A 25234-nucleotide genomic window follows, 5' to 3' on the forward strand; every position below is an offset into this window, starting at 1 on the left:
TTTCAACTCCAAACTCATTTAATAATATCATCATCTTAAAACATGAAAGCACTTTAGTCATTGAATGGTGTCGTTTTGGAACATTGGACATGCTTTATTTCAGAACTTTCACACTTTATTTAAACATCTCACATATACAAAATAGGTACAATAAACTTTGTGGTTTTGTTTTGAGAGAGAGGCCGCCTAAAATCCATTAAAAATGGATAAAATAATGTGCTGTCAGCATGAACACTGCATTGATAGGGGGAATTGAAGGAGTAAAATGTCTGAACAAAAAGAAAACAAAACTTCGAGACCAAAAAAATATATAAAAAAAAAAACAGAAACAAAGTCAAAACCAGACAAACATCAGACCAGATTTAGGAAAATTCCACCTGCTTAAAATGGGGTTTATCAGGGGGGCCTGTGCAAGACTCATCAAAGTCAATACAAAGTAACACAGTGAGAATGAGTGGTTTCCTGCTTTTCCACAGCTGCATGTTTAGCACCATAGATCTCTGCTTCAAGTAATTCAGCACCTTTGATACAGGACAGAGCTTGAAGCCGTAGAATTCGTAACATCTACGTTGTGGATCAGACAGCTTCTCAAAAGTATTTTCTAAAACACAGGCATGAGGTAGCTTCAACCTTTTTTTTTTTATAAAAAAAAAAAATTGTGGTTTTAAACCTCCTCTTTGGAAGATATACAAAGACCACAAAGTGATGCATACTTTCAGCGTTTTTATTACACTTATTAGATTTTTTACAAAATGTTGACATGTTCCACAACATGGTGTTTTCCCGCGTCTCTTTGGGCTGCTGTATTAATTTGCATTGCACAACGCTCCGTTCAGTCCATTGGTCCTCTCCGATAGAGCCCAGCTTAAGCAAGTGGATGCGCAGAGGGAATGAGCATTCAGTATAAAAAAAAACACACAAAGAAGGGCAGAGATTTTTTCTTTTTTTCTTTCTTTCTCCCTTTTTTTAATTTATCATGAGTCTATTTATTTGAAACAGACTGGGCCAATGTCCAAACCAAACTCTTGATCAGCTCCACCAATGTCCAAAGGTGCAATGTCGAGGATGGGCAGGCGAGATGGTTTATTTGTTCTGTATTCAATGACTGTCTTGCTCCACTGGCCAGTGTGTCTCTGCAGAGGTAGGACAAAAGGAGAAACCATGTATCAGAATAGTGCACTCAGTATATCATATCTTGAAAATGTACAATAATACCCTACAGTAGAAACCTATGATACTTTAAATAAARAGTCAGGTTCCCAAACTCTTTCACTAACCAGGAAGTTACAGAAAACTACCCTGAGCCTGAGTTCACCCTTCTACCATGCACTGTATCTATTTGTGGAAGTGAACACAGAGAGAGAATGAACAAAGCTATTGTTCCAGACATTGCAGTGTAAAAGAAAGGGGACTTACAGTGCAGCCATCCTCCAGAACGTTGAAAGTGAAGCGGCTGTTGCCCTCGGCCCTCAGCTCCACGTCGTTGGAACCCTGCAGGAGGACAGCCTTCTTCAGGTTGCCGTTCTCTCCATCCATGTACGCCACGCTGTTCTTGCAGTGGTATGTGATGTTCTGGGTGGCCTGGTTGGCCAGGAGACGCATGAAGGCCAGTTGTGTGGCCATGCTCTGAGGGCTCAGGGTCTCGTCGTTGTAAGCAAACTGAGAAACAACATTGGAGGAATTAAGACAGGATCAGTGTCAAGATGCAGTATCAAGCATTTAGAGAAAAACCTGGGTGAAGAATCAGATAGATATCTGATGATCTCTTTCAAATGGAACCAATGCAATCAGGTTTATGGTTCTGGAGATGAATGTAAGCCAATAACATGGGCCTATACAATACTACTAAAATATGCCTAGAATCAAACTGGTGTACCAATCAAATCAATATATCTTCCTCTCAGATGTTTAAACTGTACGCTCTTGTCATTAGAATCAGTACAGGTTCAGTCTGCTCACCTCAGTACCACCGTTAATGGTCTCGCCGAACCAGACGTGCTTCTTGTTCTCAGAGCTCCTGTACCAGTTCTTGCGGGCGATGCTCTCGGGGTGAGGGTGGATGCAGGTGTGTCCGGTGGAGAAGTCGCAGTAGGCCTTGATGGCGTCAGCGATGCAGCCCTGGTTGGGGTCGATCCAGTAGAAACCTGCAGGGGAGTACAAGAAAGAATGACATTGATTAGCACTGATAGTGTTATTATCACTATTATTACTATTATTATTAATAATCATTGAATAATAATATTATTCAACATGATACTGTCTATTGTATGGGTTTGATCACTCAAGGAGAGTATTGATAGTGACATGTAGGGTGATAGATAAAGATATGGAAAGTTAGTTAGTCTGTGTTGAGACTAGAATGAACTAGAGATTTTAGTGGTTAAGAGTTTACAAAGAGAGTGTGAGGGTTCTAAGGCACCTCGGTGAGTCAAAAAATCAATGAAGAGAAAGACAGATGTTTCTGTGCCACCAACTCACCGCTGCTCCATTCGGGGTGGGTGAGTCTGATGTCTCTGCAGGTACGGGCGGGGTTCTTCTTGGAGCCCTCGGGGGTGAGCATGTTCTCGATCTGGGAGTTCAGGGACTTGATGGTGGCGTCCACCTCATAGTCCTTGGCCCTGAGAGAGGGCTGATCGGCTCTGTACTCATCGTAACCACCAGACTGGTCGTATCCACCACCAGCGGGACCTGCGGGCCCGGGAAGTCCAGGAGAGCCGGGTGGACCCTGTGGGCGAGAGAAGAGAGTTAACAACCTCAACCTTAGTAAGGTGGGTCACTGCTGCTGATGCTGATGCTGATGCTGCAGAGAAGTATCTCATTCGCACTTTCTCATGCTAAAAGCTTAACTTGTATCAGTGAAGTTCTTTTTAAGCAAATTATAAGTCAACCTAGATCCATTATGTGTTGCTATGTTAACAGCTAGTGTCTGCCTTCACACCTTAAACAATCAGTCCCCTTCGTCACCAATTCTGTGGCATTTGGCTGACTGACTGAGTGGCTGACTGGCTGACTGACTGAGTGGCTGATTGAGGCAGTTATGTGAGTACTAGATAAACTCACAGCAGGTCCAAGATGTCCAGGGGAACCACGGTGTCCAACAGGTCCGATAGCACCATGACCTCCAGCTCTACCATCCTTACCAGGGGGACCATGGGGTCCGGCGGGGCCCTAGAGACAAGGAGAGGTAGAGGACAAGGAGAGGTGTCAAATACATTTATCTGTCTAGTTGGAAGAAGATACAATGGAGGGAGCGTTTGATGTGGATAGTAATAGTTACTTACTCTGGGTCCAGCAGGTCCAGTGATACCAGCAGAGCCAGTCTCACCAGATGGTCCCTGTAGGGGAGAGATATGATTAGACAGGAAAGTTCAGGGGTAGCTAAAGTTGGTCCCTGTAGGGGAGAAATATGATTAGACGAGAGCTCAGGTGTAGCTAAAGTTGGTCCCTGTAGGGGAGAAATATGATTAGACGAGAGCTCAGGTGTAGCTAAAGTTGGTCCCTGTAGGGGAGAGATACGGCTAGCTCAGGAGTAGCTACAGCATAAGAACATTGTCGTACTGTAAATTATTCTGATATTTACGTGAAGTGGCTATAAGGCGTCTATAAATGAAATGGTGAAGCTAATACAAACTTGGGCATATGGGATGGGATATTTCAGGATAGGAGATTAGATCATATTGAATTGATCTTGATGGATGGTCACAGCAGTCATCATGACTTACATTAGGTCCGGGCATTCCCTGGAGACCACCATGTCCACGCAGACCCTTCATGCCTCTGTCTCCCTTCTCTCCAGCGCCACCCTTCTCTCCGCGGGGACCAGCGGGGCCCTACAACACAAGGAGACACAGAACCATAACACAGGTGTGTTATTTCACATTTAGTATAGGCACAACTAGGCTATGGCTACAGTATAGTCTACAGTATAGGCACAACTAGGCTACGGTGATGCATTAAGATAAATTAAATGATTAGTGGAGTTCTAATTCAGATGAGGTATGAGGTTAGACAGGGTACTCACGGGGGCACCACGKGCACCAGCAGCACCGACGGGACCACCGTTTCCAGTGGGGCCCTATAGAGGCAGAGAGGGAGAAGATATATCCACATCAGCATGCTAGAGATAGAACCACAGGAACAATTCTTCTGTGTAGTGTAGAAGTGATGTTTCTGTTTCATGTGAATGCTTTTTTTCTATAAGTATTGTAGTATTTATTTAACCCTTATTTTACCAGGTAAGTTGACTGAGAACACATTCTCATTTACATTTCCAGTAACGACCTGGGGAATAGTTACAGGGGTTATATGGGTATATGAAGAAGGAGCCTCTCATGGGAAAGCTAGGGGAAATACTGTAACATCATGCCATTGCTAACATGGACTCCACCGTCCTCCTTCTAGAAACCAGTTAAACGTGCCCTTCGTCAACCCTGTTCAGGGGGTCCAATTCGGGTAGGGGGGGCACTTACAGACTCTCCACGGTTTCCAGGTCTGCCAGCGGAGCCAGCGGGTCCGTTGGGTCCAGGTTGACCAGAGCTTCCAAGGGCTCCAGGAGAACCAGGCTCACCACGGTCACCCTGCGAGGGCGCAAAGTTCAAGGTTCAAAGTTGAAAGTTCAAGACATTATAGTTTTAACTGATATTCATATGAACTTAACATGTTCCTGAGATGAAGTTTGTAAAATGGAAGCCAAAGGGAACATTTCCACTCCACTACAAGATGGATTTAGTCCTGAATTCAGCTCAGGTGAACGGTGTCGTCAGTACTGTGAGGTATAAATTACGCTCCGGGGTGAAGTTGTCCCAAGGTATGATCAACTTCCCCTCTACCAATCSTAACCTTAACYATTAGAGGGGAAAATGCTAAACTGACCCCAGATTAGCGTCTAGGGGCTACTTCACCCTACAGCATAACTGACAGAGAGCACTGTACCTTGAAGCCAGCAGCTCCGGGACGGCCGGGAGGTCCATCGTTGCCAGAGTTACCCTGTGTGGTGACACAATAGCATGTTAATTGTGTTGCCATGGGAACTGTGGGTAAACTAAAATGTAGGATTTGGGCCATGAGTCTAGAATACAGGCTCTGAGTACTTGTTTAACACATCAAACAATCAATCCTTACCTCACGTCCAGCTTCTCCCTGAGTACCAGTCATACCGGGCATGCCAATGTTACCAGAGGGACCACGGGGTCCAGAGGCACCAGCAGGTCCAAGTCTACCAGGCTCACCCTGAATGGCACAGAGTATCACAGGGTCAACACAGTACAAACACATACCATAGTAAGTAACTATGTACTGTATCCATAACTCATCAATAGATTGCAGCGCAAACAAATCTGGTTGTCTGGGCTCCACCTGTCTGGAATAGAACTGTGATTTGCCCCATTTGATCAAAATCATTCCCATAAAATATGACAAATTGCTATTTTTACAGAGCCTTTTTGTTTGTTCTGTGGTCGGATGTGTCTGCTAGGGCAGTTTGAATAATGTTTTGAAACAGAAGGTGTGATGCTCTCACCACAGCACCAGGACCGCCAGGAAGACCCTTGTCACCACGGGAACCAGGCAGACCAACGAAGCCAGAGGGTCCGAGCACACCTTGGGGTCCAGCGGTACCAGGAGCACCCTGAACAGGGACAGGAGATCAGGAGGTGAGAGTGGAGAAAAGCATAGAACAGAGAAAGAAACACAATCACTTTCCCCCGTCATCGCCATAAGTGGTGAATGGGGCTGTTTTGTTATGCAACCCAAACAATGTAAAACGCTTTGAGATCTAATGAAAAGCTAGCCTGGTCCCAGAATGGTTCTGTGCTGTTTTGCCAACTCCTATGGTCCTATGGCAAAACAGCACAAACAGATCTGGAACCAGGCTAGTGAAAGCCACAGCATAAATCCTTTATTGAGGAGAAGCTTACTGAGAGGCCTCAATGGGAGTTATGATGACTTACGGGAGGACCGCTCTCTCCACTGGGTCCCTTGTCTCCAGTGATACCAGCGGGGCCAACAACTCCCTGCTCTCCCTGAGGTCCACCGGGGCCAGAATCACCACGGAGACCACGAGGGCCATCCTTGCCAGCGGGACCGGCGGAGCCAGGGGGCCCAGCAATACCCTGTGTGTAGGGAAGAGGACAGGACAGGTGGTTGTTGAGGATAAAAATTGGGAGGAGTATCTGTGTATGTTTGTTCAGAATCAGCCAGGATGTTGTTATCTCTGATAAGAGACTGACATGAGTGAAATATGAACACAAGTGGTTTGAATAACTACATGATGTCTAGCCAGCATGATATTGCTTCTAAGTACAGATGTAGCCTCTTAATTCGAGCCAATTTGCTATAGCAAGAAAATAAACYTGCAGCAACAGGAAATGTGAATTATTATGTGGATTTTTATGAATGCACATTTTTGTAGGGGTTGATCATTTCTTTGTAAGGGAATGTCAAAGTCTAAATTACAAACTTAAGAAGCCTTTTTAAACCTCAAACACACCACACATTTTAAATGTGTAAAAGTTATCCTGCAACAGRGTGATCAAATGAAGATCCTACATCTGTACAAAATGGCACCTCCGTGTGTTTGTGTGTGTGTGTGTTAACACTACTGCCGCACTTACAGCGGGACCGGGGCCTCCAACTCTACCGGCAGCACCAGGGAAACCGGTCAGACCCTGAAGAGAAAGAACACACACAAAGGTCAAAGGTTAGAAAGCAGCCAGGGTCACTGGGTCACAGAGATATGGGGTGTCGTTGTGTGTGTGTGATATCAGTGACAGTACTTACAGAAGGTCCAGCATCACCACGACCACCAGGAGGGCCAGCGGGTCCGCTAGCACCCTAGACAAGCACAGGAAGTCAGTTTACATCATCATCTTCACAAGTAGAGGATATCATTCCCAGTGAGGATGTACATCTTGTAATAATAACAACATTTGCCACTTAGCAGAGGCTTTTATCCAAAGAGACTTAGTCATGCCTGCATACATTATACATATTGGTGGCCCTGGGTATCAAACCCACAACCCTGGCAGTGCAAGCACCATTCTCTACCACCTAAGCCAAACAGGACCATGTACTGCATATAATTGTCTGTGTGAATGAYTCAGTGGATTCCCATTGAAGTAGGTGGTAAGAATGGGCCGTGTGTCGCACATTGGAATTAAGAGGACCAACTAAGTAAGTGACTTACAGAAGGTCCAGATTGGCCAGCAAGTCCAGCAGGGCCGGCGGGGCCGACATCTCCCTTTCCACCAGCGGGTCCCTTCTCTCCTCTAGGGCCAGACTGACCATCAGAACCCTGCATGGGATGCACAGACATGGGTCAGAACAGAACCCACAGAACAAAGGCTGCAGAAACACGAGGTAGTGTGTGTGTTTGTGTGTGTATGTGTGTAAAGGTGTGTGCACACAAGTTTGTGTATGTGTGTTTATTAGTCTGTCAGACAGTGAATTAGTGTGTGTGTTTACGTGTGTGTTTCCATGCATCGGTCAGTGAAGGAGTGAGCTTGTGTGTATGTCTCCATGTTAAAGAACATCACTATATTTTGATGCATACATGTATGTGACGTGTTTGTGTGTGGTTTCAGGGTATCAACCGAATGAGTACTTACAGGGGGTCCGGCGAAGCCGGGAGGTCCAGCAGGTCCACCCTCTCCACGCTCTCCCTAAATCAGAGCAGGAACACAGAGACAAATGGTCAGAGGAGTCCATCCATGTACAGTAGATATATACACATCCATCCAACCATCCGATCATCCATCCAGCCATCCATCTAGCCATCCATCTAGCCATCCATCTAACCATCCATCCAGCCATCCACCTAGCCATCCATCTAACCATCCATCCATCTAGCCATCCATCCAACCAGACAGATAATCAAGCATCAACTAGACACTGATATAACATGACATTGTTGGATTCTATCTTKAAATATACTTATTCCTGTCACCATACTAGAATGTATTGATTACTTTACATCTATAAGAAATKTATATGTTGGAGTCAATGAAGGGTGAATAGGAACTCTGTGTACAGAAAGTTACTGTGTGAGACAAGGGGCAGTACAGAAAGTTACTGTGTGAGACAAGGGGCAGTACAGAAAGTTACTGTGTGAGACAAGGGGCAGTACAGAAAGTTACTTTGTGTTGAGACAAGGGGCAGTACAGAAAGTTACTGTGTGAGACAAGGGGCAGTACAGAAAGTTACTGTGTGAGACAAGGGGCAGTACAGAAAGTTACTGTGTGAGACAAGGGGCAGTACAGAAAGTTACTGTTGAGACAAGGGGCAGTACAGAAAGTTACTGTGTGAGACAAGGGGCAGTACGAAGAGTTCTGTTGAGACAAGGGCAGTACAGAAGTTACTGGTGAGAAAGGGCAGTACAGAAAGTTACTGTGTGAGACAAGGGGCAGTACAGAAGTTACTGTGTGAGACAAGGGGCAGTACAGAAAGTTACTGTGTGAGACAAGGGGCAGTACAGAAAGTTACTGTGTGAGACAAGGGGCAGTACAGAAAGTTACTGTGTGAGACAAGGGGCAGTACAGAAAGTTACTGTGTGAGACAAGGGCATGACAGAAAGTTACTGTGTGAGACAAGGGGCAGTACAGAAAGTTACTGTGTGAGACAAGGGGCAGTACAGAAAGTTACTGTGTGAGACAAGGGGCAGTACAGAAAGTTACTGTGTGAGACAAGGGGCAGTACAGAAAGTTACTTCGTGGTGAGACAAGGGGCAGTACAGAAAGTTTCTGTCTGTTCAAACATTTTATTGCTGAATATGAATATTTCTACGGAAGGAGGTAAAGAGCAACAGTCTAGTCTCAGTTCCTGATAAAGGAAGGCCAGTTTCTGTAGAACTAGGACAAGGAGAGATGTGGAACTCAACTCGAGATAAGGTCAACAGTTGAAGAGAGAATAAACCTCTGGGAGGGGGGCCACACACACACACACACACACACACACACACACACACACACACACACACACACACACACACACACACACACACANCACACACACACACACACACACACACACACACACACACACCAGTAAGAGGAACAGGCTGAGTTCCTGCCTAGCAACAGAAACTGATTGTTTATCTTAGACATACTAGGAGGTGACTCCATCTAGTCAGAAGGTATAAATATGCTTGTGTGTCCGTTCGTCCGTTTGAGTTTTTACTCTGTTTGTTTAGAACCTAACAACATGATAGTGTTGACTGATATAGCGTCTATATTGGGTAGACATTCTGAATACTAGATCATGTTAGTCCTTAATTCCTTTGATGAGGGGTGATGAGCAGACATGTTATAATGTGTTATAGATGTGTTATATGTGTTATGTGTTATATAAGTGTTTGTAGGTACTTACACTGGGTCCACGAAGACCAGCAGGTCCGGCAGGGCCGAAGGAGCCAGACTCACCCTGAAAGAGAGCAAAGATGAGAATGTGTGGGCTGAATCAATCCAAAATATCAATCCAGTCTGTATAGCTTTGACCAGTCAAACCTACACCTTCAAGTTCCACAGAATGTCCAGTATTTAAGTGTATTGACTATTTGTTTCCAAAAAATGCAAAATAGTTGTTACTATGACTACCATCATCAACTGCCATATGCTGGTAGATGAGTTTGAAGTATGATGATGTATAATGGAGCAGGTGTCCAGGCAGTGTGCTTTCTGCCAGGTTCATGTCCAGCGTTAGGAGAAAATGTTTTGAAACAGGGTGGTGCTTGTCCAACTTTCTGTTTTACGATGCAAAATGTTTAAAACATATGGGTGAGCGGTACAGTGTACCCTCCTGAACATAACCCTGGTTTCCATCCTTTGGAGATGACATCAGCTGTTGTGACCTCGGCAGTGTGCAACTGCAAACTGCCCAGCAGATGGCGAGGTTGAGATTCTAGCTTCACAAGCTGTGGTAGGTGGTGTGCTCATAGTCCTTCTCTTTGGTCTGGAGTAGACAGGCATTTGTTGTTTTCCAAATATTCAGAATGAACACACTCAACAATATGGTCCAGTCCATATCTTGATCACTTGTGGAGAGCCAAAGAGTCTTGAAATGGCCATTGACATCATTGCTCCTCTGAAGGTCAAGCCAAAGAGTCTTGAAATGGCCATTGACATCATTGCTCCTCTGAAGGTCAAGCCAAAGAGTCTTGAAATGGCCATGGACATCATTGCTCCTCTGTAGGTCAGTGAACATTAGGCCTACTCCATCTTGGATTTCTTGGATATGCACAATCGTTGACAAATCTTCCCTAAGTGAGCCCCACAATATTTCTCATCATCTGAACCAACGTATTTCCTTCATCCTTAGATATCCTTTCATGTGTTGAGGTTAAAGGAGACGATATTCAGGCTGTTTACCTTTTCACCATTAGCACCGGAAGGTCCAGGGGGTCCACTTGGTCCGGGGGCACCCTAGAAAGAGACACAAGGTACAAAGTCAGACTAAGACACAATAGAGACAGAATAACAATGAATTGGATGTTGTTTTCATTGTGAAAGTGACCACATTAGATGAGAGAGGAACTTACACGGGCACCGTCTCTTCCCATGTTACCCTCAAGTCCTCTGTGTCCACCCTCACCCTAGATTGGAAAGGGGGAAAAGACATGTTACAGTCCCTCATTTAAAATAGCCATTATATAGAGTTGTTTTTAGTCTAGGTCTATCAGATAAAATCAGTATTTCAAATTCTCCCAGTGTTTGTACTGTAGGACAACTTTATCAAGCACTGCATTTCACATCAGCATATCAGAAATTATAATTTACATCAATTCTAGCTTTTATGCAACTTTTCACATGATTTCTGTTTTTCTTGTGAAATGTAACTTTTTTATATGTTTACAGGCGGCATATTCTGGGGGGACTTACCTTCTCACCCTTGGGTCCGGGAGTACCACCAGCACCGCGCTCACCGGGCATACCACCGGGTCCTTGGTGTCCAGCGGCACCAACAATGCCGACAGAACCAGGCTCTCCCTGAAACAGAGACATTGGTGAAGAATGGTTCCACCTATAAGCTATCCAACTCATGGAGCAAGCTCATGAGTGGTTAGGAGCTTCATCTGACTACAGTGCTTAAAAGAACAGTTGTGTATTTCTCATACAGAATACACCAGTACTATCAGATCTATCGTTCATATATTTTGGTTATACCGACTGTAGGGCCAGGAGGATTTCCAGACCACATGACCTGACCAGGTGAACAGGACAAACTCTGGGCCTTGTTTACTAAGCCCTTCATAGAGCTGTGCTCACCTTGCCACCATCGGGGCCAGGAGTTCCAGCAGGTCCACGAGCACCGATGGCTCCCTGAGATCCGCCAGAGCCAGCAGGACCAGAGTTTCCACGCTCTCCCTAGGAACAGACATAGAGAGAGGGCGACTGTCAGCACCAGGGCTCTGTCATGGGCACACCACAGTATGTATACACTACAAATGTGTGGATGTGAATTGTATATAAAAATAGGGTCTAGTTAAGGCCTATACTTAAGAGTACAGGTAAATGGGTGAACAGCAACATGTGTTTGGTTGACCAGCTGTTAGAAGATCATACTTAATGTTCTRTGAGAGGGATTCATGAGTGGACATACCTTGACACCAGCGGGTCCTGGGAGTCCCTGGTCTCCGGGCATACCCTGTTGAGAGATGAATGCTTTGTTAGTTAAAAATATTACAAAACAATGCTTTGTTAGTGCAGAATATTACATAGTGAGAATACTATTAAAATATACTGAAATGAACAGTAAGAGGTAACATTTCTATAAACAAAAATATATTTTGCAGTTAGTGATTTTGTGGAAATATATATGCGTTTGTGGATGTTGGTTTGCTATGGCTTTGCGGATGTAGGTTTGTTCTAGGTTTGTGGATGTACACTGTCTGTCGTATCATCAGTCCTAGGTTGTGATTGTAAATGGTTTGTTGTACAGCATCAGTTCTAGGTTTGTGGATGTATAATGGTTTGTGTTACAGGTCAAGTTTGTGGATTACACTGGGTTTGTGTTGCAGTCAAGGTTCTATGTGGATGTACACTGGGTTTGTGTTACAGGTCAGTTCTAGGTTTGTGGAGTACACGGGTTTGTTTACGGTTTTGGTTACTCACTTGTGTGCCTTTTCCAGCCTCCACGCCTGCCACGGGCTGCGTCGCAGCACCCTGAAGACCAGGAGCACCAGACAGCTCAGCCTGCTCTCCCTTCTCACCAGCTGTTAGAACCGCTGTAGAAGAGGATGGCATACCAGTCAATCAAATCAAATACAGTTCACTGTAACATAAGATTTCTAGTTATTACCGTGTGGGGTGTTTAAATGAAATAAAGAGTGCATATACTACAAACTCCAGCTGGGCCGGAAGCTCCATTGTTGCCCATCGGCCGGGGCCCTAGCCGCCCTAAGCAGAGACAGAGAAGGTAGGGAATGATCAATGATCCATGATAGTTTTGTCAGTGTTTATCATGGAACTCATGATTTGAGGAAACACAACTCTTAATGTAATGAATGACTATAAATCTAGGAAAGTAATACATTTGTTTGGACTGTTTGGCTAGCGTCCTGTCAGTCCTACGACGTCACAGATTTAGGATACTCAGCTTTACCAACTGCCAATTTGAGAGATATCTACCATAATAGTAAATTAATTCCCTTTTACAGTAGAGAGTTGATAATGTAATGAATTGTTGTCTGATGCGGGTTACCTTCTCTCAGACCAGTAGAGAGTTGATAATGTAATGAATGTTGTCTGATGCGGGTTACCTTCTCTCAGACCAGTAGAGAGTTGATAATGTAATGAATGTTGTCTGATGCAGGTTACCTTCTCTCAGACCAGTAGAGAGTTGATAATGTAATGAATGTTGTCTGATGCGGGGTTACTTCTCTCAGACCAGTAGAGAGTTGATAATGTAATGAATGTTGTCTGATGCTGGGTTACCTTCTCTCAGACCAGTAGAGAGTTGATAATGTAATGAATGTTGTCTGATGCGGTTACCTTCTCTCAGACCAGTAGAGTTGATAATGTAATGAATGTTGTCTGATGCAGGTTACTTCTCTCAGACCAGTAGAGAGTTGATAATGTAATGAATTTGTCTGTGCCAGGTTACCTTCTCTCAGACCAGTAGAGAGTTGATAATGTAATGAATGTTGTCTGATGCGGGGGTACTTACTCTCAGACCAGTTGCACCAGTAGGTCCCTTATCTCCACCCTTGCCAGCCTCACCCTGTAGGGCGAAAGGGAAGAAGAGACCATGGAAATGTCAGATGAACATCATGTTGATGTACAGACCATCATCAAGATAAGTACAAATCTTTCTACTCCTAAAATCACATTCTGTCCATATTTTATTTTATCCTTCAATATCACTTCCTTTTTACTCTTTAGATCATAATCTGTCCATAGCGAAGTGCAACAAGACCCTAGCTGTCTCTCTCACGGTCCAATCTCATGCTATCAAGTCATCCTCTAGCAGATCTCCTTCCTGGTTTTACTTTACTTGCTGGTTCTACATCCAGTTTCTACTTACTCCAGGTCCCTTGGGGCCGGGGAATCCGATGTTACCGGGCTGGCCTCTGGGTCCAGTTGGGCCGGGGGGACCAGTGCGGCCATCCAGACCAGCAGCACCCTGGAAGAGGACACACACACACAAAACAACGGGGATCAGATATGACACAACACCACCAGGTGGGTGTTAACATTGGTGGTGGATGGGGTGGGTAACCGTACCACCAACACAATGTGGCTGCTTTGAACCAATCCATTATCATGGCACCAGTTTTATTGTATACTTTTTTAAATAATGTAGAGCGTTTGAAAGGATCAATATTGGAGATGACGTGTTTGATCACTTACAGATGGGCCTTCCTTGCCTGGGGGTCCACCCTGTCCAGAGTTTCCGGGGAGGCCCTATAAACAGACAGAACTTGTTAGTCATTCAGCATCACAGCTAGAGAACACATGCTGTATTTGGTTCAGAGATTAGACAATCAGAGAATCCATTACACATCTGATACAAATATTTTGATTGACAGGTGTGTGTGACACTTACTCTAGCTCCAGTCAGACCAGACTCGCCAGCACGACCGGCATCACCAGGGGCTCCACGGATACCACCAGGGCCGGTGGCTCCACGAGCTCCGGGCATACCCTGTCAGAGAGAGGAGGAGGAAGAGCAACCCATGAGTACAAAACAGTCACTAAATTACAAGGTAAAAGTCCGTTTTTTTTCTGCCTTTGAACAATTGTCATCATGGTAAATCATATTTTTGGTAACTTACAATGGGACCACCTCTTCCCTCCAGACCAGGCAGACCACGAGTTCCAGCACCTCCCTACGACACACACACAGAGAGAGACATGTTTCAACCACATCTGCAACTTATATCAAACACACCACACCACACAAATATCCCTAGCCTGGGTCTGGTAAACTGGGTCTGGGATAATATACTCACTCTAGCTCCACGCAGACCAGCGGGCCCGGTGGCACCAGCCTCGCCAGTTGAGCCTCTCTTGCCCTCCTCACCAGCGGGACCAGCGGCACCCTGGACACCAGAGTGACCCTGAAGGAGAAAGCAGAGACATTAGAGACTGCCACAAACACACACCATGTACTGACATAATGCTAGAGCATACCTATACTGCTAAACAGCAGTAGTATGGATACTCACAGGCTCTCCCTTAGCACCAGAATCTCCCTTTTGTCCAGAGGGTCCAGGGTCACCCTGCAGTCAAAGAAACACAGATACATGATCAAATCACTCAATATTCATACAGATTGTGTGAATAAAGTAAATGTTCTGTGAATAAAGTTAAGTGTTGTTGCATTGGTTTTTAGGTCCAGCGGTACTCACACCAAGGCCTCTAGCTCCAGTGGATCCTTGGGGGCCCTGGGGGCCRGGACCTCCTCTTGGGCCAGGGAAACCAGGGGCTCCAGCAACACCGGGGAGACCCTAGAACACACACACAGGATGGAAGAAATGGTGAGTAAGGAGACAGCTGAAGGACCTACTGCATAAACATTACCATACCATTACCTAATCACATTACCCAATATCCAATGGTTTCACTACAACAGTTACTTATGGCTAATATCACATGTATGTAATGTGGGAACAACTGAAATAAGTTCTGTACATCATGAATTCCAAAGCTAAAGTGATTCATTGTTGATGTTATTTGAGTGATATTTGCTGTTGTGCTACATTCATAASTCATATCATACCTACACAAGTTCAAGGATCGAGTGAACAAGATTTTACATCTTGACCTTTGTCTGGCCCTAAATAACCATTGAACTGTCAATCTAGTCTACCCACAATGCAACTATGGCCAGAATACTTACAGCAGCTCCCTTGGCGCCGTTGATACCGTTGTTACCAGGGTTACCCTACAAGGAGAGGAAAAGGAAAGAGAGTGTTGCAGACAAGTGTGTGGAGGTGCCAAGACAACAAGAAACCATGATGCATGACGCAAAATAATGACGCTACATACAGTACATCAGGAAAAGATAACCAGAAAACAAGAGAGAGCCTTCAATACGACATGTTTCACACTGTGAGAATGTTGTGGTTTGTTGGTATCTGTGTATACTTACAACGGGACCGACGGGGCCAACAGCTCCATTGATACCAGGCTCTCCTCTGCCTCCCTGAGGTCCGGATGGGCCATTGGATCCAGCACCTCCAATCTCTCCCTGTAATAGAGACACTATCCAGTCAGATGGGTAGTGGGCTGTTTTAGGATGCTATATAGATGTTGTATAGATGTGTTATGGTATATAAATCCTCATGGGAATACTATGCATGGAATCAGTAGTTTGGTCAATGTGAWTGGTCCCTTTACAGTAAACCAATCAGATTACCGGATAGTAATAACCAATTAGAGAGACATCATGTTTTTGGTGTGGAGAAAGCTTCTTAGATGTGCCTTTACAGTTCCCAGAACTGGGAATCTGGGAATCTTCCTTGGTGTCCACACTAATAATGTCCATGATATTCTACAGATGACATTCTACAGGTGATATTCCAAGGATGATATACTAGGGATTGTGATAATRAAGAACTGCTCTGGAGATGACATCACACTTACCTTGGGGCCAGGGGCACCAGGGAAACCAGGGGGGCCAGCTGCTCCAAGAGGACCCTGGGAAACAGAAAATAGAGAGAGGACATAGTGAAATAGAGGTCAATGGTTACAGTAAAGGGTTGTTAGATGAAGCTACCCCTAGAAGCAGATGATTTAACTTCAGTTTTAGCATTTCCACCTGTAATGATTTAGGTTAGGATTAGGTGAGGGATCAGATCTGGCCCTAAAGGCACAGTGACTTCTATCTGGCATTATATTACACAACAGAGGGGTCACATGTATGTGATCCATTAGGTTAAGGGGTCAGAGGTTATTGGGTCAAAGGGGGAGCCGGACTCACAGCAGGGCCGGCGGGTCCAGTGCTTCCATCAGCACCACGGGCACCAGCTGGTCCAGCAGGGCCGGCACGCCCTCTCTCACCATTCAGACCACGAGAACCCTGGGGTGGGGAAGAGAGAGTGGGAGAGAGAGAGAGAGTGAGAGAGAGAGAGAGAGAATGGTTGAGGACAAGTGCACTGGGATTTTGTAAAGTGTGTGTATGTACAGAGAATGTGTTGTATATAATCTATTCCTGGTTGTACAATTGATGTCCTCATCTCCACKGTGTGTGTCCTTTGCAATCAGCTATGTGAATGCAATTTCTTTTGAATGTGACAAATGGTAAAGAATCATCGTGAGGTACAATCAGACTCTATGCAGGTGACATGTTTCATTAATGATACATGTACATATGCCTTGCCTGGCACCTGACAACATGCTGATGCTGACATTTCCCTCTAGGGAACAATACGAGGGAAAAGACAAGGGTGACGTCATGTGTGAACTTACAGCTTGTCCGGGGGTTCCGTTAGCTCCATGGGCACCTGTCTCACCCTATGTGAGAAGCAGAAGAACAYGTATTCAGATGACAGGCACTCATAGGAGGTAGAAAGTTAAGATGAGTTTGAACTCTGGGACATATCTAGATTGGTAAGCATGAGTGTCCTAAAAAATGTATTCTCTGAGATTTAGAAAAAATATGTAGTACTATGTATGTGAGTGGTAAAACAAGAACTGACCTTTGAGTAACTGCTATCAATGTAGAGTGATCACGACTAAACATGCACTAAAATGTGCTACTGTATGCGAAACTCACTTTACTTTTAGGTGTTACAGGGCCTGTTTCCTGGACCCAGATTAATCCTATATGTGGAATAAAAAGCTTGCACAATGGATCTCTCCATTGAAAGTGTTTCCTAGTTCAAGACTAGGCCTAATCTGTGTCCGGGAAACCAGCCCACAAAGATGAAAGCTAAATCTCTGTTACACCTCTGTATTAGGCCGCTTGTGAAATATGTTAGATTTGCCAGCGGTAAGAGAATAAACTGTGATTGAGGAAGGTGTGGCTGCAACATTACCTTAGCACCAGAGGTACCAGACTCTCCCTTGCGTCCATCCAGACCATTGTAACCCTGGAGCACAACGAGAACAGGTTAGCATCCTGAGACAATACACAAATATTATAGTCTAAAATCAATTAAAACTGTAAAATATGTATATCAAATGATATTTTTTCCCCCATATCATTCAGAGCATATTGATTATCTGGTGAGGGAATTTTTGGTTTGATCATTATCTACAGATCTCTGCTTCTTGCATTCTATTTGATATGGGATGCATTTTCGCTCAGCTTCATGGGATACAACTCCTCCTAATTTCCCATAATCCCCACAGTTTTACCTTCATATCACAAGCTATTCCCTTTATAGTGCACTTGACTGGAGCCACATAGGTCAGAAGTAGTGCTCTAAATAGGGAATAGGGTGTCATTTGAAATGAGGGATATGTGTGCAAGAGGAAGCAGGAGGAGATGTGTGGGATACCGTGATATACCGTGAGATACATATTTTCAGAACATGACAGGGTCACATTCAGTGAGGTGCAACATTACAGAACATCCAGATAGAAATGTATTACGTAGAATAGACACGCTTCTCTGTCATGTGGAATCACATGAGCTCTATATAAGTCACCTCTATCTGTAACCTTCAGAGCATTGCACTCCTGGGAAGACATTAGGAGTGGCAGGGCCTAGCATGTATTTATGTAAATACTCACTCTGTGTCCCTTCATTCCAGGAAGTCCAGGAGTTCCGGGGAATCCACGAGCACCCTACAGAGGAGGGAGAGAAGAGGTTAGAAAAACTGTGTCTCTTTCTCTGCATGTTTTAAATGATAACACTTAGTGGGTTCATGCATATTTAGTGTCAAATGTATATTTAGTTAACAAATCTGTCAGCTCTGGACATTGCCCTTACCTGAGTTCCGGGGCCACCTCTGTCACCAGGCTTGCCAGGTCTGCCGTTGTTACCCTACAAGTGAACAGACAAGCTGCATTAGATGTGTATACTGTAGGTCCACTATCATGAAAGCATTTGTAGCATTGGTAGTCTGTAGATTTTCCACATTCACTTATCGCCCCAGTAGGCAATTAGTGCCACAGTTAATTATTTCAAAAGTTAGACCAAAATAATGCAGATGATTTGAACTGTTTACTTACATCCTCACCAGCCTTGCCAGCGGATCCAGTGGGTCCACGAGCACCAATGGAGCCCTTGGATGAGAGAGAGGTCACAGATCAGAGGTCAGGGTTCAGAGTTAAGGTCACAGTCACATTCCAAGTTCTAGGTTCTAAGTTATAGATTGCCTTTCTGTGTAGTAGTGTCAATTAGTAAAAGGCTTGATGATTAGTTGACTAATGAAATTAGGTGTGCCGGTTTAGGTTAGAGTTTCCATGAGAGAGTTATCTTACAGTCTGTCCGGGCTCTCCAGGCTCTCCAGCGTGTCCTGTGAATCCTTGGGGTCCCTGTTGATGGGAAGACACATAAGTGAGCCATTTTGTCCAAATGAGACATAGAAATAAACAATGATATCAGTTAGGTGTAAGGAGCAGAACCAGGAGATATTCCAGCCTGACCATGTGATCTGACCAGGGAAAACAGGGGATTATTTCTGATCAGGTCACTTAGTCAAGAAGACCTCCTGGCCTTTGTGTTGAGTTTATATGAGAGAAAGACACAACATTGAGTCATTTCACATATTACATTCGTGAACTACTTACAGGGGATCCGGGAGGTCCGTTGGGTCCTCTAGATCCCATTAAACCCTGAGGAGAGAAAGACAAATCACATTCAAATAAGATCAAACAAAAGCACCTACATCATTTCAATACTGTTCAATGGAAGTGCACATCCAATGTAGATATAAATATGTGTATGGGAGAATGCAATTGGAAATATGGCAACCCAAAAACTTTTGCATAAAATCGGGGAACGCATGCCTATAAAAATCGAGAAATGTATGAGGTCTTATCTGAAATGAAATGTATGAGATCTTATCTGAAATGAAATCTCAACGGATTTGGGAGGAAGGGGAATACAATTTGAAGAGAATAAAAGGGTAATACAACTATTCATGTTTACCCAATTGGTATTCTATTGGTAAACACTTAACTATGTATCTATTGGTAAACACTTAGCTATGAGAGGGGTCACAGCAACAGATAAAGAAATAACTGCAGTGCACCTATCATGTCCAGAGTTTGGTGTAATATTCTGTCAGCTGCTCCATGCAGGACGATGAAGAGGATATGATCAGTGCCATAACAGTGTATGATCTATTCCACAACCTTGTTTCTGGCTCAATTCCAATATAGACCCTTAGGCACTGAGAAGATTAGGAATAACTCTACCTTGCCCTCTCATAGGCCAGGTGGAATTTTCACAACATTACTTGCTTACATCCATCTTATCAGATCCACACAAGTGCCTAGGGGCCAGGGGCTAGGCAAGGACTAGTGCCAAGGGAATATGCCTATGGGCTAAGCAGGGACAGTGCCAGGGGCTGGTGCCTTGTAGGTGGTGGCTACAGCATAGTGCCAAGGGGTCAGGGGTCAGGGTTTAATGTGGGGTTAATTCATGGTCACCCTCTCCCTCTTGTATTTGGGGCCTCACCATTGGTCCAGGTCCGGGGTCACTGCCCTTTCCTCCATCAAACTGAGCAGCAAAGTTCTGGCAAAAGAAAAAAGGGACACAAATCATTAGCACACAAATTAACAAGGAATATAAGCCATGTTTAGGTAATTATGATAATATACATGTATTGTGACAAATAATAATTGCATAGTAGTCATAAATTCCATTGATTAATCCCAGATGTTCGGTTGAGGGTCTTGAGACATGRGAGTAGTAGTCCTTAGTGTCAACCATGATGAACCACACTGAACAATATTGACAAACTGTACCAGTATTGAACATTTATTTTTGGTATAAAACTAAATAATCTCATAATATAAACTCACTGGAACCTACAATCATCATGTCGTGTGTGTAATAACATGGTAGTAACTATGTAACAACAGCACTGGCAGCTATGTTTATGTTTTACTGTGTCACAGGGTCATTGTGGGGTCAAAGGGTCATAGGCCACAGGGTCAAAGGTCAACAGGGTATGAGTTCATCAGGGCATGAGTTCATGGGGTCAAGACTACCCAATTGAACCCATCCCTAGTGAGTAAGGCACACTTTGAACACTTAACATGGCAGATTTGAAAGAGGAACCAAGTGCCATGCCTGATAAACACACCAGAGTAGATGGGTGTTGTTGGGTGAAAAGTGTCTGCCATCTTCTGAGGGAAAAATTAAAGCCAGTGAAAAAATGAATGACATTTTCTGAGTTACAGAACTGTCAGTAATTGTTTGAGTGAGAAAATGAGGGTTAACTTCAGTTACAGATATGTCAGACATTTTCAGAGTAACAGAACTGTCAGTCATTTAGAGAAAATTAGGGACATTTTCAAAGTAACAGAACGGTCAGTCATTTAGAGAAAATTAGGGACATTTTTGTGGTAAACATAATAATATAGGTGAACTTACTCCTCCAAGTCCAGGGGGACCAGGGGGGCCGGCAACCCCGGGGAATCCAGGTTTACCATCTCTTCCATTAGGACCTTGGGGACCCTATCAGACAGAGAGAGAGACCGAGAGAAATACTTAGTATTAAAGAAAGTCTGAGCTAAAATACTTTATATTCTATACATATTTCTGTTGTTGATGTTGTTTATGATGACTTTCTATTTCAGTTTTGTTTTCTGTTTTGTTTTCTGGTGTGATTGCACTGTCCTGCACTGTCCTGTGACATACTGTAAGTGCTATACTGTACACTATAGACAAACGGGAAAACATATTACATAAGCAAAATTATTACAAAATTGTTATGATTTACATAATGATGTATAATTTATTTAAAATCATATAAAAAATATGTAATTGCTAATATGTTCATAATATAGCTGGGTAAAAATACATCCAATAATATTGATGTCAACATCGAGGATCTAGGTCTCTGTGCCATGACAACAAGGGGTGTGGCCACATGGGGTAACAGTATGTCATGTAGCCCTCTCAGAAATGTGCATTTAAACAAGTGTAGTAACTTACAGACACATAACATACAACCTCTCCACACCAATGGAAAATTACAATAATTATTGAACAAGGGAAATGTCAAAGCATATTAAAGTTCGCACAAAACAGCCGGGTTTTCTTTGCTTACCCTGTCACCTCGAGGCCCCTTAGCTCCTCTTGGGCCCTATGGTGGGAAAATATCTCAATCAGACAAACATACAAGACAGATGACTCAAATATAAGTTTTAAAAGCTTATCAGTGCCTCTAGCAAAGCAGGTCATAGACCCTAATCTCAAATGAATGATTGCATCAATGTTAATACATTTATAGCATTTGAAGGTAGCATTTGAAGGTTGTATCACAATATGTGTCGTAATGTATATGTATGTGTACGTAATGTGTACATAAACTTGACCTTACGGTTTAASGACAAGCATATCCACACATTAACTTTACTGTATGAGTCAACAGTGCATGCTGACTAGGCCTCAACATTTGATCTTTGACCTTTGAGCCTGAGCCACAAAGTTCAGATATGCCACACTTTTCTATACTAGTAAATGACACATAAGAACATGTTTGCTCACCTTAAATCCCCCCTAGATAGAAAATAAGATAAATAAATATAAGATTTATTTATTCAGTCTTTTCCACCACATTTCTTATGTCATTCAATGTGTAGGCTATATCAACTGTATATCAGCTTTTTTCATCCCTCTTATTTGCCAACAAAGCATATTAGTTGCCAGTGTCATAAAGCATTATTGCATGCATACATGTATATTATAAGCCACATGCTCGTGCAGATAACTACAACAAATATCAAACACATAACACCACATACAGATCTAATGTTATCTTATTCACAATTGCAGAGAGATGTTTAAAAGAGCACTATGGAGCTGGTTAACTGGCTGAATGCCAAATCCAGATTGATGTTGGATGACAGTAGGCTATGCAGGTGGATAGGCCAATCAGTCAATCAATCAATCCTAATCTATCATAATCAATTCACCTTATAGATCCACTGCCCCTTTAAAACATCAGAATGCCAATATAACTGCTGAGATACAATTTCCAGGTGAGCAATTTGTAGCAATCTCAACTATACCAGGCAATTCTGAACAGGCCAAACTTCCTTCATACTGTAAAAAGATGTCTAAAATAAACATGACCATGGTCCATTACAAATCGAGTTAYCATAGTAGGAGTGCTGATCTAGAATCAGGTCCCCCCTGTCCACATAATATATTTTGTTATGATTTAAAAGGATAAACTGATCCTAGATCAGCACTTCTCTGAGACTTAGTGAATATGGGCCTGGAATGTATCTGCAATGTTTAGCTTTCAAACCTCTTCCTGATCCTATTAAAGGACATCTTGTGCCCAGTGGCCCCATGGGTAAAGCAGCACCAGCACGGGCGGTTTTAACTTTCACTGACACTACCCCTGACCAATAGGACCCTCACCTATTCATTGGCAGAAAGTGAAGAAAAAAGGGGTAGCCTAAAATGAAACTGTAACAGTCTGCTATAGTTGAGATCGCTCAAATTGTCAACAGAGGGATCTTTTCACCGAATATCAGCTGGAATTTGGAACAGACAAGATGCAAAAGGTAAAATATCTTCTAAAAGCTGTTTGATAGATAATATCATGCACATGTACTAACCGCTGTGATGTTGCAATAAGGAGGAAGAGGAGGAGGAAGAGGAGAGGGAAAAAGGGATACTCAGTTAGAACATGATAACTTTAGGAAAAACARATGTCTGAAATGTGAAGTACAATCGTTTTTTTTTGTAGCAATCTACATTTTTATCCACCTTCTATATTCCAACCATTTGTTCAATTCAAGTTGCCCTCTTCTTTTCCTTCAGAGCAAATTACTGTTATGAATTCTATGGTTGTATAATATACACAGAACTGGATCTAATCAATGAAATGCAAGGGAACTGACATTAGCCTATATCAAAATGTAAATGAATAAAGATCAACATTAGATGCATCTAAAATCCTATCTGACAAAAAAATTATAAAGTGAAAGTGATATCAAAGCTGGCCATATACATGTGCTAATCGAGTTAGTCAACACATTTGGGTTTCACAAGGCCTGAAGTTCTCTTTCGGGCCCATAGTACTGTAAGTATTGGCTCAATACACACACTGCTAATACACTAGCTTCTGCATTGTTCACAACATCCCACTGACTGTTCATTTCAGTGTGAATCGAACACTAGCTAACGAGCAAGCAGTCAGGTGGACACAGGTCTGTACTGCCACATCCCATAAGGACAACAGCTTGGCATTGTGGTGGAGAGGAGACCAGAAAAAAGTATTGTGTTTTTAGGTATGTGGATGCACAACTATAACTCACGTGAGAAGTTTTTTTTACAATACCTTCATTTTTAGGAGTTCAATTTGGTCTAAATRACTAAATTAGTTGAATAAAGATTTAATCCAAGAACCATTCAACGTGCGCACCTACGGGTGTGAGGCTATTAGAGGAACTATCATCTTATGTCGCTGGTGATGACCAATGATGAACTAAGCTTTTCCTGTATAAGCCTCAGTGGTGTCCTCAATCTGATATGGCATAACAACTGGTTATTTATTCTACATTTGGTCCTGCCCTGCTGATGATGGAGTGGCATTGCACCTCCTCTGAAATACTGCGGTGTCAGGCCCTCACCACTAGGAGGCGCCTTTGGACACTAAAAATAATATAATCATGGGAAATATTGTTTCAATTTATATTACTTGTAAATATAAATCAAATGTCATGTGTATTGCATTGAAACTAATGCTTTATATTCTTATAATACTGATAATAACTTTTACGAAATAGCCCTAGCCCTAACCCTAACTATGCAAAACCTTATCTTCCACAATGCTCAGAAAATAAGCCATACATTGCACTAAGTAACTTCAATAATATGTAGAAATAATTATGGGATCGAAAATCTAAATTTTTGTAAAGATCTGTATGTATTTCTATAGAAAATAAATCGAAGAGGGTTGATGCCAAAAGGGATCCTGTTCAATATGACCACTAGGGGGCGGCCTTTCAATTCCCTATAATAAAAGTTAATTCCCTGGACTCCTGAAACAATATGTACAACGCCCCAAACTTTTCATACTAGGAGTTTACAGATAAATTCCATTTGTAGTCTAAATGTTGGTAGTTCCACTAGGCTAAAATCTATTCAAAATCACTAAATTAACAACTTCCTTCAAGGCTGTTATTTTTTTTCATCAGGGCGTTTCTCTCTCTCTCTGAGACTAATCAAATTAACAATTGTATCCACGGAAGAATAATGAAGAATCCACCGAAATGACCAGGATCCGGTCGGTTTTATACGGGATAGCCAGAGGGAAGCCCTCAAAAGAACTTTTAGCTGTCCTCGGGTTGATTTCCAAGTAGGTTCCAAATAAAAACCCAAGCATAAGAGTCCTCCCGAACTCTTAAAACGGGACCAAAAATCCTCGGTAAAACACAAAAAGCAGATATCAAACTTACATTGGCATGATGCTAGCAATGAAGTTACTGCAAGCAGCAACAGAATCCGGTTATCCACAAAGCTGAGCATGTCTAAACAGACATGCAGACTCCTTGTGCTGCTGTGCCCTGTTTTAACTACTTCAAGCAGGCATACAGTTGTGGTGACTAGAATAACTCCAAGCTTGGAAACCTGCTGCCGTGATGCTAGAATAATAAAGACT

General features: G+C 43.1%; 1 protein-coding gene across 1 annotated transcript; it reads right to left on the reverse strand.

The window, feature by feature from the left end:
• LOC112068428 (collagen alpha-2(I) chain) lies at positions 1-25234 on the reverse strand. Its single transcript, XM_070438158.1, has 49 exons — positions 25028-25234; positions 22863-22872; positions 21665-21700; positions 20986-21069; positions 20065-20121; positions 19173-19217; positions 18864-18917; positions 18612-18665; positions 18370-18423; positions 18171-18224; positions 17471-17524; positions 16902-16946; positions 16414-16512; positions 16077-16130; positions 15583-15681; positions 15331-15375; positions 14840-14938; positions 14657-14710; positions 14441-14548; positions 14264-14317; positions 14035-14133; positions 13839-13892; positions 13513-13611; positions 13152-13209; positions 12321-12377; positions 12102-12202; positions 11590-11634; positions 11256-11354; positions 10869-10976; positions 10529-10582; positions 10359-10412; positions 9361-9414; positions 7605-7658; positions 7184-7291; positions 6778-6831; positions 6612-6665; positions 5949-6110; positions 5519-5626; positions 5122-5229; positions 4933-4986; positions 4470-4577; positions 4022-4075; positions 3723-3830; positions 3282-3335; positions 3061-3168; positions 2479-2725; positions 1960-2144; positions 1417-1659; positions 1-1133 (listed from the first exon to the last, which is right to left on the reverse strand). The coding sequence occupies exons 1-49, from the start codon at positions 25099-25101 to the stop codon at positions 987-989; spliced, it is 4071 nt and encodes a 1356-aa protein (XP_070294259.1). The 5' UTR covers positions 25102-25234; the 3' UTR covers positions 1-986.

This window comes from Salvelinus sp. IW2-2015, unplaced genomic scaffold, assembly GCF_002910315.2.
Source record: "Salvelinus sp. IW2-2015 unplaced genomic scaffold, ASM291031v2 Un_scaffold515, whole genome shotgun sequence".
NCBI lineage: Eukaryota > Metazoa > Chordata > Actinopteri > Salmoniformes > Salmonidae > Salvelinus > Salvelinus sp. IW2-2015.